This window comes from Protomyctophum bolini, assembly GCF_963924005.1.
Source record: "Protomyctophum bolini genome assembly, chromosome: 5".
NCBI lineage: Eukaryota > Metazoa > Chordata > Actinopteri > Myctophiformes > Myctophidae > Protomyctophum > Protomyctophum bolini.
Window position 1 is genome coordinate 22798764 of NC_137866.1, and position 16917 is coordinate 22815680.

Genomic DNA, 16917 nt, shown 5'->3' on the forward strand with positions numbered 1-16917 from the left:
TCGTCAGTGTTAATTACTTCATTTGTGATTCAGAGTGTACAAATGTTACCAAATGGTTTTAATCTGTTACATTAGTACACTTATTTTACGTTATATGAACAATATACTTACCATAGGCAACTGGTGTCAATTTGAGCACTGTATGAAGGGGACATCTTTGATATGGCAACTCATCTGCAAAGTATTGCATTGAAACAAACCACATTAGGACAAAACCATGTTGTTCATGTTTTGTCAAGAGATACAGTACGTTGGTCTACACTCTACAGGAACTATGTTGTGTGTTCTGTACCTGCAGGTTTATCTAAATAGTAGGCCAGCAAGCAACGCAGTATTGCTTGGTGGCAGATAAGCAGAACGTTTTCCTGCCGTTCTAACTCCATGATGACTGGCTCCAGACGATGGACGAGGTCCTCATAGGACTGGCACACAGAAAGACACACACAAGGAATTGAGTAAAATATACTGTATTTTCTTAGAGAGACTGTCAATGAGAAAAACACAGTCATTATTCTTTAATAGCATTCACTATTCACGATTTAGATTGACAGTATATCCTTAAGTTTTAAAAAAAAAGCTCTTCTCAGAGAGGTCCTACCTCACCCTTGGGGTAGCGATATCGATATTTGTCCTGATCTCTCATTGCAAACTCGTCTGGGAACTTCTCCTGAATTTCCTCATAGGTTAGCTCCTCACACACACCCTTATAGAAAAGTAAAGGAAACAATCAATATAGGAGTGTAGAACACTTTCAGCACCCCGTCCAGTTTGTTTGTGTGTCTGTCTTGCTAGTTTGTCAGCAGCCTCATGAGAAAACAGCTGCATTGAATGCCATGAAAATGTGTGGGGAGGTTGGCAAACGTCCCTAGATTACCTGATTAAATTTGGAGGTAATTGGGTTGAGGTCCAAGGCTCATATAAAACGCCTACATTTCTTTTCAGCCATAATTTAATAAAAAATCACACACATGTGAAGTGAGTGGTGCAACCCCGTGTGGGGGTCCCGGGGGGGGGGGTCCCCGGAAGTTCCAGACCCACAGGAACGTGCTATGATCCGTATGATCTGTTTTAGGGTTCAGTGGTTTCCATTATAATGTGTAAATTTGTTTTGGCTGAAAATAGTCAATCTGCAAGCTCACAGATGCGATGCAATGTGTATGTATAATGCTATAGTGTCACAGAACAAATATAACTTAAACCCATTGCCTGCTAGAATTTATTGAAAAATTAGGATCTAATTCCAGCATTTTTTTTTAATTTGAGCTTTTATTTTGAAAAGCCGCCATTTCCTGTCAGTTAGTAGTAGACCTAAACTTGGAAACAGCTGGGCATGGGTTGTTGACAATATGAATCCAGACCGGAGTCCTGGGGAGCTCCACAGGATCTGTCAGATCTGTGCTGTCAAAGAAACTTTGTTTTGACCAAAAATGCCATCTGGGACAAGGAATAGGAGATACAGGCGATTGAAAGAAATCGATAGAATGGATTATTATGGCGACGGCGATCTAAAAGGACGATCCAGACAGTGTTGTGCTAACAACACAGCTAGCTAACAGGCTAACGTGAGTAGCATTATGGGGCTCGATCGATTGCACTATAAAAGTGCAATCATTGACAAAGATCTTTGGCAATGGCGGTAAGCGTCAGTATCAAAATTAGGCTTCAATTGACAAAGATCTTTGGCAATTAATGGCGGTACATAAAAAGACCCATGCAGTATGTTAAATTTGTTTACACAATTATCGGATTTTAAATTTAAATAAAACGGCAAATGCAATAGAGGTTGTAAAGTAATTTAACCTGAAGTTATTCAACATCCAAATGTATAGGGTTGAATACGCAGAATACACTAATGATATCTGTATTATTCCATTATGTTTTAAAACAGAACTCACAGCGTCTATCTCATTGAGGGCCTTCCACTGTTCATACTGGACCCCCAGGGGCTCTGCAGTCTGGATGGTTCTCCTCATATGACTGGTCCACACTTTCAGGTCCTTGATCTTCTGGCTTTTGATGAAGGTGGCCAAGGCACTGGCATACTGAAGGTGAGCGGAGTATTAGTTATTTCACCCACAAAGCATACAACATACGTACAGTAGCAAATTACTTACACATTTAAATACAAATTTAAGTACCACACAAGGTTGCACTGTGATGTGTTTGGACTGCAGGTTTGGACAGTTACAATTTAGGCATTTAGATGCCTAAATTGCCTCTTATCCAGAGTGACTTAAAATGTTTTTGGCTGCTCTATACCATTAGTAATACCAGTATTAGGGGCGACCTCGCCCTTGCGTGCACGCACCTGCCTGGGTTACGGCAGACTGCTGGGCGAGCGCTGGCGCTTTGGCATCTGGGTCAACATATGGAATAAATTCTGTACTGGCCATATATGGAGCATGTCTTGAGTGTACAGGGTTTTGGTGAGGTCAGATCAACATAAGGAATGTCAGAACTGGAAGGACGTGTGGGGAGGGATCAACATATGGAATTCAGAACAGGTCAGCTCCATATATGGAGATCTAAGCGTTTGAGGTTTGAGGTCAGATGTAGAGTTGCTGGCCGGCTCCATACAGGTATATGCAGATCTAGTGGGGATGATCTAGTCTTCTCCATGTATGGTACGTTATCCAGGGTTGGATGAGGTCAGTGTCGTGATCTTCATATATGGAGATGGCCATACTGTATATGTGTTGGTGGCGTGACGTGTCACGAGGCGTGATGTCACTAGGCGTGACCATATATGGAGGCGTGACCATATATGGAGGCGTGACTAACAAACGGGGATGCAGGTTTTCATAGTAAATGCAACCTACGCTAGCAATTATATTATACAGTATATTACTTCATGTCTTTTTGCTTATGCTTACCTTTTCTTTTTTTTATGTTTTTTTGTGGCTTTCGCCTTTTATTTATTTTTTATTATTTTTTATGGAGGGACACACAGTAGGCTCTCAGGCTGACAGGAAATGGGGAGAGAGATGGGGGGGGGGGGGGGGAGACATGCAGTTAAGGCCGTCTGGATCGGGAGTCAAACCCGCGGCACACTGCCAGACTGGATTACCAGCCAAGGTGCCTGGACCGCTGAGCCACGGCCCAGGCCTTATGCTTACCTTCTGACCCCTTGGAGAAAGAGCCGTGTCTCCCCCGATGCGGCCTAACAGGTTGAATTCACTCTCTCCATGTCGGCTCAGGTAGATGGAGCGTGGCGCCACATGGATGTTCATCAGATAGTACACTATCCTGCTCTGGATGTGGTCCTGGACCTGGTTCACCAGATATCTAGTGCCCACGTTGAAGATCTTGATGTAGGAGTGCTTCCTATTACAAAATATCATTGGTGAAGAGGAGATGGATATTAATTTAGGAAAAATCGTTTTTTTACTTGATTTTGACCCAACCAAGTACCTGTCTTTCTCATCATCTATAGGGACATAGCATGTCTTGTAGACCTCAATGCGCTGAAGGAAGTCTTGATTTGCCTCATCTTTGTCACGGTCCACATAATCTGGACTCCCAATCTTGACTTGCTAGATGAAAAATACTTAATTTATATAGGCTGCTCTGCGAAGTATAAACCACCTTATTAGCACCCTAAACACCTGTCTCAATTCAGAGTATTGTAAGGCACTTGCTTATCCAAAATCACCCACACTGAGTACACTCACTCACCAATGTCACCATGGCAACATCAACATCACCAAAGCCCTACCCACGTAGAAACAATGTGTGCAAAAAAATCACACCCGTTGAGGGGCGCTAAATATTAAAGTCTAACTCATGTTGATATGGTGATGTAAAACAAACGGTGCCAACACAAACATTAAATTATCTTTATTGTTAATGGCATTTAATGTTTGTGTTAGGGACAAGATTATGTAATTTCTCCCTTCATTGTCAATAGCGTTTTTAAGACAAACATTGAACTAAAAACAAACATTAAACCTGTATATAGGAGCGACCCCTCAAAAAAAAATATATATATACAAATCCCACATATGAATTAGCAGGTTCTCACCCGGATGTTCTCTGCAATGATATCTGGGTCATCACAGATTGACTCCACAAAGAACACCTGTAAGGTAACATTCAAGAGCTCAGTTTAAAGACAGTTTAAAAAAAATCTATTCTTCTCTTATAATGAAACACTCATTATTACATAGTATTTGGTGAGCTATCCTGTTTTTAGATAAGCCAATTATTATTTACCCGTTATTCCCCCCCAATTTTGGGCTTTTTCATGCTTTTATTGATGGGTAGACTAGACAGTAGTCTGAGAGGAAATGGGGAGAGAGATGGGAGGGGTGTCACCTTTGCTGGTGACACACAGCAAAGGACGTCAGGATCGGGACTCGAACCCACGACACGCTGTCAGGCTAGGATTACCAGCCTAGGTGCCTGGACCGCTAGGCCGGCCCGGGCCACTCCAAACAAATATTTCCGTCTTTTGACTGCTATTGTACCGTACTGGCTCACCTGCCAGTGAGGAGCCCCCACTGGGAGAATGTAGCACCTCCCCCATCCCACTTCTCCCGCTCGACACTCCCTGCGGACAGCTGCCATCCCAGCCCGTATCGAAGTACATGCAGTGACAATTATTACCCTTCCCACCTGTTTCCATCCTCCGAACACGTGCCAATTGTGTTGGCATAGAGACGCTCGACAAAGCTGGATGCACCATTGCACCACGGTGGATCCAAGCCTCTAGACCCCGCGGTGGTGGGCAGGTATATTTTACCGGTGCACCACACGAGCTGCCCCCTCCTATTAGAGCTTTTAGACATTGTTGCACACAACACTACATACCTTGTAGCCTCTCTCCCTGGCAAAGCTAAGGATCACAGCTCTTCTCTCTCTTGTTGTGTTGGTTGCATCAAATACCTTGATAAGAGAAGAGTCCACTTTAATTACAAATACATTCCACTGACTATAAACCAATGATATAAAATGTTCCATTACTAGTACAGTAGGCCTACACACAAATTGTACACAAATTAATATATAGACCATGACAGTAATGTTGCTCGAGGGTTCATTTGTCCCCTTACTCACTGCTACTTGTCCATGTTCTTTTGTAAAGTAACTAGCCACATCTTTAAGCGCAGCAGATGCACAGGCCCTTGGGAGAAAATTTAAACAAAGATTCACATACAAAATGTTTTACCCTGGGGTTAAAGAAGTATTCTGCTCACATTTATGAAGCTTCATATTATACATTATAGTTCCCAACATCAACATCAATTTGCAGTATATTATACGTATATATACGAACGTATTTGAAGTTTATTATACGTTATTGTGTGAACTTGGGTCATACTTCTTTATAATGCATTATGCAAGCCCTTCTAGCGTTTGTCATATGCACCTGACTGGAACACCCGTTTGGTTTGGACTGTTTAACAAGAGCACAACATTTTTCCCTCACCTTTGTTGTCATGCATTATATGAACATTCTTATAAAGCATTATAATCTTCTAATAACACTGTATAATTACAGCTATAAGCACTCAAAATACCTGGTAATGCAATTGTAAAACCTTATAATGAAATGACTTATAATGTCAAGAATTAAATGGAAGACTTTGCATTCTATTTTCTGGCGCACCTTCATTCTAATTATAATGTGTTTGTCTCTTACTTGCGGATGATCATGGCTTCCTCATTGTCAGGTCTAAAGAACTCAAAGTTCTGGTAGGTCTGGCAAGCCTCCCTGCGGTACTGACCCACATTAAACACTGTGGAATGGAGAGCAGACAAGATGAAAAACTACGAAATAAATGGTAACTGGTAAACTTGTGATTACGTGATATATATCAGGAACCAGGCTGAGGATGCAGTTAAAAAAACTGACCTTTTGTAGGAACTCCAATCCAGTTGAGGTAGCGGGTGAGTTTTTTGGAGATGTAGGTCTTGCCTCTGGCTGGCAATCCTACCATCACAAGCACCGTGGGTGAGTTGCAGAATTGAGGCCTTGAGGCTAAAAGAGAAAACAAGCAAAAATACAAAGTTATAAATATTATTTATAAGCACTGTTCAAACTTCAATGTATGCTTATTCTACACTTTAGACTGAGCATCTGTTAAAAAAAAAAGGAAAAAAAAGAGAGAATTAAAACATAAATTAAGAAATTAATTTAAAAAAAGAAGAAAAAATAAACAATGTTAAAAAGAGAGAATTAAAACATAAATTAAGACATTAATTTTAAAAAAGAAGAAAAAATAAACAATGTTATTCCATGTGTGTGAGTGTGCAGTATATATTTGGCTTAAGGGCTCCGTCACAGATGGATGATGATAAATGAAACACGTGACCTTACACTTCTGTCAAACCAAAAGCTATGCGTTCGGTGCCAGGAGAGACTTGTTCTGCACATAGCTGCCAACTGTGCCCAAGCTAATCCTATACAAATTGAGAACTCTGTCCCATATCTTCTGTCAACATCTCAGATTACATGCAGTCATCCAGTCAGATAAACCGTAAAATAATAATTCAGATAATTGTTAAAAAATCTGCCCTTTCTAGTTAGTAGCCTGTCTTGACAATATCCATCCAGAACATTAAACATTTTGATCATCAGAGGCTGGTGACAATCCTAGCCAGTTACTGTACATTAGCTGTATGGCTTTTTTTTGATTGATTGTTTGAAATATGAATTAACAGTTTGCAGAATTACAGTACATTTCAACGGCCGACCCAATTAAGCATTACACTTGTTTACAAGAGGGTCCACCATGTTCAATTCATCAAAACATTTAGAGACGTACAAATAGACACTTCTACTGTATATAGCCAAAGAACAGAACAGGGACTCAGGCTGTGCCTCATGGGTGACCAAATGGCCAATGTGCATCTATGTAGGCCAGGGAAAGAACATGAATGTAGTCTGCAGCATCAGCAGACTGCTCACATGGCTGTACTGTATGTCAGTCAGAAAGCAAAGAGCCAATTCCCTCCCTTCCTGGCTTGTCTGGCCTGGCCCTAATCCCATGGTCAATTTAACTGTCTCTCCTAGCCTGACTTCCTGCCTTCCCTGAACAGGATTTTGTTGTAGCTCATTTATAAATCCACAATAGGAGGATATCATCAACATCATGTGGAGTTATGTGAATGCACAGTTGCACACAGTATATTCATTGACATTTTCCTATAACTATAAGAGCATAATATTGCTGTTGAGTTGTAGAACAATCACACCCGTGTGAAGTGAGGGGCGCTCTTGTCATCGTACATCATCATGACGTAACATGTCGATTTGCTCAGACACATATGACGTAAATTCTCCATTTATTGTCAATGGGAATTTAATGTTTGTGTTAGGACACAAATCTACACTATAGCTGAATATAGGAGGGGCTATAGCACCCCTCAAAAATCACACCCGTGTGAAGTGAGGGGGACCCTTTATTGCGACAGTAGGTCACAGTTTACTATAACATCATGTGACGTAATTTGCTATTAACTTGGCCCGAAGGTTTGTACGGAACCAGATTCGTCATGAAGCCACACACACGACGTCACATGAGCCTTAAAAACCAGAGGAAACAAAAGGAACAGAGATAGGGGACACATTCTATTCTATTCTATTCTATTCTATATTCATAGTGAGGCAGCGTTTCCATCTCACTTACATCCTCTCCTCAATTTGCTGGTCATCCATGGCACCCAGATCTTGAGCAGGGGAGACTGTGTGAGTTCATTCTGCTCTGTGAACATGGCAGTGGTGGTGCTATGAGAGTGCTATGATGCCTGGATGCTGAACTCTGTCCCTCTCCGTTTTGTGCAGCAGAGTGTATGCTGTACTGTATGTGAGGGTGGGTGTGGCACTCTGAACTCTAGGTCAGCTGACTGTTGCTAAGGAGAAGACAATTGGTAGGCAGAAGGGGGAGGACCTCCATATTGCTTGGTCTGCCTTTCCGTTTGCTTTAAGGTCCAAAGGGATTATGTACCCTCAGGTTATTCCAAATCTCCCAGGTGATGACAGCCAATACGGGACAGTAGGAATCTACAGATGACTGCCACATGGGGGCAGTCATAAGCTATTGAGAATTTCAGTCATACAGGAGCGTCACCCCTGCATGCCCTGCCCCTTCTCACAACTCACATATACTGTACATCCATGACAGCAGCATGCAACATGAACTCAGTCATCATCATTTAGAATAATTTGTATCTATATTAATCAATAGTTTTTTTAACACTGGTGTGTCAATGGCACCAGTCTCACCATGGGATAAATAACATTTTAGAATGCATAAAAATACAAATATTCTAGTTTTTAATTTGAACTGTTTTGCCCTGACTATGACCTATTTTCAATCAATGCTTAAAAGAAAAATGCTTCAGGTTTCTAAACTAAATCTGTCTGCCTTGATGGCCTGAGTGTCTCGTTGGTCCATGTTTAGCTCTGGTCCATGTTGAAAAGCAAAGCGACTAATGACCAGTGTTTCTGTTTTAGGCTGAGCTGCACTATTGAGACAGGCATATCCTGTGGGGGGGTTGGGGGGGGGTTGCCCTGTTAGGAATTCATGCCCTGCCTCCCAAACAGCTATGGCTCCTGTGGATATAGAGGGCTGTAGTCCCACATATCCACTTGCCCAGCTGTTTTCTTTCTCTCTCTCTCTCTCTCTCTCTCTCTCTCTCTCTCTCTCTCTCCTCTCTCTGTGCTTGAGGAAGACTCTTTCATAACCAGTGAGCTCTGTATCGGGTTTCATCTTAGTGTGGTAAACACATGGCACATGTGCTGTATGTGGCATTGATACAGGTAGAGTGGGCATGTAAACATTATGGTTTGGGCAATGTTAAATTGCCCCAAATGACAATTTGTAAGCAGTTGTATTAGACCATGTCATTACAAAAAAATATATAGGTAAATATAAAATAAAATATTAAATATATATATATATATAGGAAAACTGCTGCCCAGAGTTCTCAGTTGCCCACTCTTTTAGTTACCCTGTGTCAAATTCAGCCCTTTGGCAAACACGGCAAACTGTGTTAGGCCTATGGGAAATACACAAATCAACACTGTAAACTGTTATTTAACTTACGCTTACATCTCTCATCAATCAGTCTAACAGTGACCTCACCTGCACTGTCACACCTGCGACGTCTCACATGCTCAATTTGGGGTAGCTCCATATTCTTCAGTATTCGAACAGGCCAGGCCTGGCCGCGTGTACAACTACAACTTAGTAAGCTGTATGGTGACCAGACCAACGCTCTAAGGAACTAAACCCCTCAGCCGGAGTGTTCCCAGTCCACCCCTCCCTCTCTACACATGGACATATGATAGCAGCAGACTATCTGCTTGTCCTTTTAATGTTTGCCAGGGCCTGAGTTCACAACATACACACATGGAGAGGGAGAGGCAGAACCAAGGGAGGTTGATAATAATATGAGCAAAGGTCATTGAGGTGAAGGGGGGCTGGAGGGAGCTGAGGTGGTAACCTTTAAACCGGCACTCCACTTATCACGTGCACACTGTAAAATTCGATGTGCAAATTGAACTCTGAGACCGTACAAATGGAAGCAAATTGTTCACTCTCCGAGCTACAAATGGATGAATGAACACGGTGGTGTGTTCAGGTGTGCAATATTGAATGAACCGCAATTAAACATTAACATCCTATGGCGCTGTTGTTAGCTATGTGGTGCGTTTTAGTGGCTGTAGTCATTTATGGCTTATATTGAGTGCAAACATTTTAACAGTTACATCTGGGTCAGGTCTCATGGGCCCAGGATGTTTTGGTGAGGTTCAAAGCACACTGCAGGCTTTCCAGTGCACACAGCAAGATTAGATATGTATCCTACAGTATACTGCACACATACATTATCAGCAAGTGATAATAATCCTACATACAATACACTAGCCTCCTAGTGTATCAGTTGTGTGAGAACTTATGAACAGTATGCCTGTCTAGGCCATGTGCTGAGGCAGTATACAATCCTATACAGTAAAGCCTGTGGGACAGGCATGATATTTCTGTTGCCAGCAGCTGTTGTACTTACTGTAAGAGACATTCCTGATATGATGCCCACACCAAATCCATCAATGTGTCATTTTGTTGCGTAATGCTTAAGAAGCATTTGCCATTCTATTGACTACCATCTTACGATATACTGCTGTCACCCACATCTTCATATAAACATAAACATATATTTGTAAATTGATGAGTAGAGTAGTATACTGTGGTTGGTTTATGTGTATGCCGTGGCTGCATGATTTGAGAGTGACGTAATGAAGATATGTACCAATGCCAGGGTATAACTGGCTCTCGATGGTGACGTAATAAAGATATGTTTCAGTGTCGGGTGGATTAAAGGTAATGCCTCTATGCAAGTATGTATACATGTATGTAATCTGAAACCTACCAAGTAAACAGTCTTCAAAATAGCTACTTGTGTGGAGTTTGCATGTTCTCCCTTTGTCCACTAGGGTAGGTAGGGTAGGGTTGCAAAATCGTGGGATAAGAAATATAAAAAAAAACTAAATAGCTACTTTTGTGCTTTTAAAGTAGGCCTACTGTACATTTTACCTTTTAAACCTTTTGCTAATCTTACTTTTACAATATTGAAAAATATTTGAGTCAAGTAACATACTTATTTGAATGGGACTCTTTCTGCTCACCATTCTGTTGACAATGAATCATCAATCATTCTGTTCTGCACCCAAGAAATTAAGAAGAGTACAATTTTCATCACACAGTATGTAAAAATCAGATAAAACAAAATCATATTGCAGGATGGTATATAATATTCGTGCATTTTATAAAGGTTTTATAATAATATATAGCAAAGAAATATGAGGAACATCTTTTTTTTCCTTCCCATTTTTCATTTATTTGAGGGAAAAAAACAATACACTATAAACAAAAGTAATTATGATTATTATTGAGAATTATTGAGGATGAACACAATAACTATTGTGTTGCAGTTCATATGCAGTACAGGATTATGTAAATGTTGCATATTAAAAATACAGATAAAATTCCTTAGGCAAACAAGAATATCCATGACACAAAGTGTGAAGCACTAATACAGTAGACTTGCTCAATGCTCATTAGCTCGATGACGACCCATTAACATGGATTTGAGCTAGCTCTGGTCCATAGCCTTACTGCTCTTGCTGCCACATTAGAGCTATGGACCTGTCTTTTGAAGCAGTACAGAGTGGGAATTGTTTATGAAGTGAGTTTATTTCACCAGAAAAAGAAAAAAAAATATCCCAGTCATGCTGGCTGGGCTTGTATCAATCCCAGCTTTACCACATGAATTCTGAATGAAAAAAAAGACTGTGTTCCAATTAGATACAAGACAAAGTCACGTCCAACTGGACAAAACTAGTTTGAACCAACCAACACTGGCATCCCTTGAACGGTATACCACTAGTGAACAAAACAATATAAAACAAGAGTTGACACAATAGAATTTACACAAGCTTTCAGCTTGCAGAAAGCTAAACCCCTTGAAAAGTAATGTCAACTACACTGTTTCAGAGATATAGCAATTTAGCAAATATTAAGCTATACGTTTTATGTAATGTAATCCTGACATGATCACAGAGTTTAATTCCAGTATGTTATGTTTCATTTTCTTTCAATTCTCATACCAGGGCAGGAAATACATTTCTTCACACATTTATGTGTTAGTGTCACGTACAGTATGCTGCAGAATTGAATATGCTGAGATTTTCCACCTGTCACCACACTGTTTCGCCTAATTTGAGAAGGACAGTAGAAGTAATTATCAGCAAATTGTTTACATTGACTGCAGAAGTGCACTTCCTTTTGCCTATTTTGCCTAAGTGGATATAGCTTTTCCTTTTTTGAAGGCTTTGCTTGGTTGGGAACTAAACCCACACAATAACACAACAATAAACAACTACTAAACGAGAAATGCACTCTGTCGAGCTGCCAACTTGCGCATATTGCACACAAGTAGGCCATGTATGGCCTACTTGTGCGCTAGCAGAGCGCACCATGAGGTCACCACTGCTGGTACGACTGCTGCTCTGAGTCCTTAAGCTCTCTGCTGTTGTCTAGGTTTGAAATATAGCAGTGGTCAGTGGTCCCTCATTGCCTGGTGGAATACAGTGACATACCCAGCCGATATATACCCCGTATTGACTTTATACCAATTTTGAAATGTACTTTAGTTACATCGAGAACAGAACAGTGGTTTCTCATTGACTGGTGGAATGTATACCGACATACCGTACATACCCGGCCGATCGGCCTGATTGGCCGAGCGACACCTCCGACATACGCAGCCGATTACAGTAGTGTAATCGCCCTGCTTGCGCAAATTCTGGGTGTGATCACGGAGCATGCTGGGAGGTCCTCTATCAAATTGACACACCATAGGATGCTATATGGTCGGTCTATGACAGTGAGGTGGGGCACATTCAAATGTAAATATTACATCATTTTCGAACATTGGATCACTCAGAGACTTGTAGACCTACACGTTTTTGAGGGGCACTAGTGTGTTTGCGTATTTGTAGCTTTGTAGCTTTTCGTCACGTGTCACATTTGCCATTGACAATGAAAGGAGAATTTACGTCATATGTGGACGTCATTTATTGGATGATAAGAGCCTCACACTTCACACGAGTGTGATCTTTGAGGGGCGCTAGCCTAGCCTATATACAGCTTTTGTCCCCACATGTCTCATATTTGCCATTGACAAAGAAAGGAGAAATTAGGTGCCTCAAATATGACGTAATTTGTGTTAACACAAACATTAAATGCCATTGACAATGAAGGGAAAATGTACGTCATATGTAGACGAGCAAATCTGCTAACCAATCGTGGTGAAAAGATTAGTTTTTTTTAAACATTGTATGATTATGGTTAAAAGATAATAACATAAGTTGAAATTAATTCATGAAGTACAGTATATTAAAAACGACAAGAGTGCCCCTCACTTCACACGGATGTGATTTTTTGAGTGGTGCAACCACTCCTACAATCAGCAATGTCCGTGTACACCAGGGGTGTCTTTTTTCTTTTTTTTATAGTTAAAATATAGGCTAATAAGTAAGGCTGCATGATATATCGAACATGTACCTTCATCAGACAGACAATCAGATGAAATGAAGGCAGGTGTAGAGTAGAGTGTAGACTAGTGAACTGAACATGTTCTCTTTATATCAAGTACTTCATACCAGCCCCTTATGAAACTACTTCTCCCCAAATCCAAATGGATTTCATTTTCCATCCTGAATGGCAGTAACTAGCATACAATGAGAACTGAGAAGATCTCCACAAAGGTTTACTCATCAAAACTGATTATAAAACTGTAACCATCAAAGCATGCACTCAACATATAATGGTTATGTGACCATGGCATGTGCATAATATAAAATCTTATAAATTGTATCTGATATTGATTAATATGGGGGGTGGGTTCAATTCATCGATTATTAATCGGCAGAGCTGTCGACTATTGTCAACATATTCCCCAATTTCCACTGAGATTATGGGGTGAATGAATGTGGCCAGACCCATCTTCTCTTTCTGTCATAGTGACATTGTCCTGCATCAGATCATGTCCAAATCAGGTTCTCCAATCTCCAGTAGCCTCTTCAGTTTTTTGAAGATTTTTTGAGTGGTGCAACCACTCCCTTACGGAGCTATGTGTGTGGCTGGCTGGGTCTGAGCACTATGTGTGTGTGTGGCTGGCTGGCTGGGTCTGAGCATACATAGACAGATAGATAGATAGATTATAGCAGTGACTGACTGAGACATCGAGCGTGCGTGCGCAACTGGTTGTGGCCCCCATCAAGTAACCTTTTGACCAATGCGGCCCTCGCCCCAAGTTGAGTTCGACACCCCTGGTGTACACCTATGTGTTCACCTATGTATGTATTAATGAGCACGAGTATGACTGAGTACCAGTAGGGAGAGTAACAAAGAGAGAGATAGTATTAGTGCTTATTTTATTATATAGAGGTTCGGGCCACTACGCACTACTCGTATAGGCTCACACCTATATGAGTCCTGGCCTTTTTGCGGCCCTCACGTCTCTGAGCTCCATATATGGAGCTGACTGCTCCATATATGGAGTGGTCCACACGGCCACTAGGCCAGCGGTCCAGGCCCAATGAGAACTCTTATATGGCCAAGTCAATTTTTGCGAACGCAGTGAGCACTTACTATGAGACCTAGCAGATCATGTCTGTCTGTCTGTCTGTGTGTGTGTGACTGTGTGTGTCTGTGTGTCCCACCTTTGTGCCCATATATGGAGCTGAGTGATTTGTTTGTGATTTGGACGTATAGCTGCTTTGGGGACTCCTTATATGGTTATGGCTAAGTTAAAAACTTAACTTAAAAATAACTTAACTTAAATATGTACGAGCTGCGTTCGCTTCCCGCGTTTGCACGTCTTACTGGTAATATAGGATTGGGTGAAGGGCCACCAGCATTTGGGTATACTACTCTTTTGACCCCAAACTACGGTATAGCATAAGTGTAACATTAGTGGCGAAAAATAAAACTTCTGGGAACTCAGATTAGTGTAACATAAGTGAGGATAGTTACAACCAAATAAACTGTGATTATATAGCCTGGCATGGCCAGACTAATATCACTGCAGATATTAGTCTGGAACTTCAGCGTGAAAGATTTATTTCCAAAGGACGGTTACAAACAGATTCCGACGTCAGAGCATAAAAGTCTCGCTTTGAAATTTGAATAGCGGGCTCTGATTGGTCACCCACAACTCTGGAGTGAGCTAAATGTAATTCAAACTGAGGAGGGCCAGACCAATCTCCCCGATTTTTCCTGTGGCAGATTTGACTGGTTTTCAGGCTAGTAGTTGTGATTATAGGTTTAAAATGGTAGACCCCACTTACAGAGGAAGTGAAATGTATAGTATTTTCCTTTGCTATTCTTTTTTGCACACATTTTCAGCAGAATATTGCTGAGGCCGTAGGTTTCACTTCACGCACACACACACACACAAACGGACGCACGCGTACACACACACACGCACGCGTGCATACACACACACACACACACACACACACACAAAAGCACGCTAAACAGACAGAAAGCATTATGTCAATCACTGTAACAAAATACACAAATATCACACGAGTGTTATTTTTACTTGGCTAAAACGTGAGACAATTAGCCAAATGGTCACTAAAGGCCTATAGTCATACGCCAGTTTTAGGTGATAAGGTGACCACCGAAAACTAGGCTACAACATGAGGTCACGCTGTGGTGATAAGAGACTCGCCACTCACCCAAATACATCTCTCTGTTTTTTACTACGGTGGTCACCGTATCACCTAAAACTTAACGACCTGTGGTGTGAATTTCCCTCATGATGGAAGACCCCATGCCGGGATTAACTATGGCTTGTGCCAATTGGGCACGTGCACAGGGGCCCTGGGCTAATGGGGGCCCTTGTATTCAGAATGTCCTCAAAGTCACGCTACCAACAAGCTTTGAACTGAACAGATTGGATTTCCATTCCTAAACATACTTGAAAACGGAAAACTTGCAAACTAGATACCCGAGTAAAGTTCAATTTGAGCTTCATCCAACACATCCACATCCATTTCTGTCAGCCTTACCATTAGACTGCTAAGGACAGTTAAAAACCACATTAGGAAAGAATCAGCACCTTTTTCACTTTAATCCGTCCCTGACCCCATGACACCGTGCCGTACCCGCCTGAAGCATCGCGGCCTGAGATGATTGTGAAGCATTTTGTTTCTGTGCAGGTAAATCAGTGGGTTGATGGCACTGTTCAGACACACAAGTCCACGGCTTATCTGATGAGCAATGTAGACTCCATCAAACCACTCCTGGCATTGACGTTCCTTTGCCAGAATTCTTGCCTTCAAGTTGAGATTCTTAAGCACGTGATAGGGGATGTAGCACACTGAGAGAAGTACAATCAATATGAACAGTAGTCTCAAGCATCTCTGTTTCAGCACCGTGTCAATGTTCGGTTTGGTGCAGAGAACCACAATCATGTGTCCATAGCAGCCCAGTATGATGAGTGATGGAATGCAGAACCCAGTCAGTGTCCATCCAAGACTGTACGTCAGGTAATCGTTGACATAAAGCCTAGAAGTAGTTTCATAACATTTACCTGTTTGGTTTTTGTATGTTTTAGTGAAGAACATGTCTGGAAGAATCTGAATGCACACCAAGACCCAGACCATAATGGTTATAATCACAGTGTGTGTCTGGGTTATTCTTTCCATTACTCTCATCGGATGGACAACAGACAGGTAACGATAAACACTGATACAAGTGAGGAAACCAATGCTGCCATACAAGTTTAAGTTGAAGCAGAATCTTGTTATCTTGCAGAAGACATCTCCAAAGATCCATTTACTCCCCAAAGCATAGTAGGTAACCAGTAACGGCAGTGTGAGCAAATACAAAATATCTGCTATTTCAAGGTTGAAAACAAAAATGTTGACGTTCCCCAGTTTTTTCCAGTTATGGAACAAGGATTTCAATCCAAAGCCATTTGCAATCAGACCAACAATGAATACGACAAAATAAACACAGGGTAAGAACTGCTGTGAAAAGTCAAAGCTAACTCCTTGACATGAAATGTTCCTCATTCTGCCTCCTGTGTTCTGATAAAAAAATACGTTGTTGCTGTTTAAGTTATTTTCTGAGGCTGCGGTTCTGTGAGTCATACTGTATGAGAAACAGAGGTGAGAATTTCAAAGATTTCCTGTTCTTCACATTTTCTGTAAACAGGAAATGCTACCTGACATACTCTCATTTAGTATGTTTACTTTGGCAAGTAAACAGTTTTAAACAAGACAGTTATATAATAAATAGTATAAGTTTGAAGTTCATCATTATACTTGAGGGGAAAATTACGAAGTTGCTCTCCAATATGACCCTTTCTCCATCAAGTATACAAACTATAGTAGCC

General features: G+C 41.2%; 2 protein-coding genes across 3 annotated transcripts in view; both read right to left on the reverse strand.

Moving 5' to 3' along the window:
- pfkfb1 (6-phosphofructo-2-kinase/fructose-2,6-biphosphatase 1) overlaps positions 1-9254 on the reverse strand; it is a 10453-nt gene extending 1199 nt beyond the window's left edge. Inside the window, exons 1-12 of one of the 2 annotated variants that reach the window (XM_080764273.1) lie at positions 9090-9254; positions 5855-5980; positions 5642-5738; positions 5056-5122; positions 4810-4884; positions 4022-4078; positions 3412-3533; positions 3117-3324; positions 1896-2042; positions 599-703; positions 293-422; positions 112-174 (exon numbers count right to left, since the gene is read on the reverse strand). In XM_080764273.1, coding sequence (XP_080620399.1) covers positions 112-174; positions 293-422; positions 599-703; positions 1896-2042; positions 3117-3324; positions 3412-3533; positions 4022-4078; positions 4810-4884; positions 5056-5122; positions 5642-5738; positions 5855-5980; positions 9090-9141 — 1249 coding nt within the window. In that variant the 5' untranslated portion in view covers positions 9142-9254. Of the gene's footprint in view, positions 1-111; positions 175-292; positions 423-598; positions 704-1895; positions 2043-3116; positions 3325-3411; positions 3534-4021; positions 4079-4809; positions 4885-5055; positions 5123-5641; positions 5739-5854; positions 5981-9050 lie in introns of both variants that reach the window. The other variant, XM_080764272.1, reaches the window with a different exon arrangement.
- Positions 9255-15646: 6392 nt separating this feature from the next.
- On the reverse strand, positions 15647-16594 carry LOC308315012 (P2Y purinoceptor 1; the record flags this gene model as incomplete). The annotated part of the gene is made up of 1 exon (XM_080762836.1): positions 15647-16594. The coding sequence occupies one exon, from the start codon at positions 16592-16594 to the stop codon at positions 15647-15649; it is 948 nt and encodes a 315-aa protein (XP_080618962.1).
- Between the last annotated feature and the right edge of the window lie 323 nt (positions 16595-16917).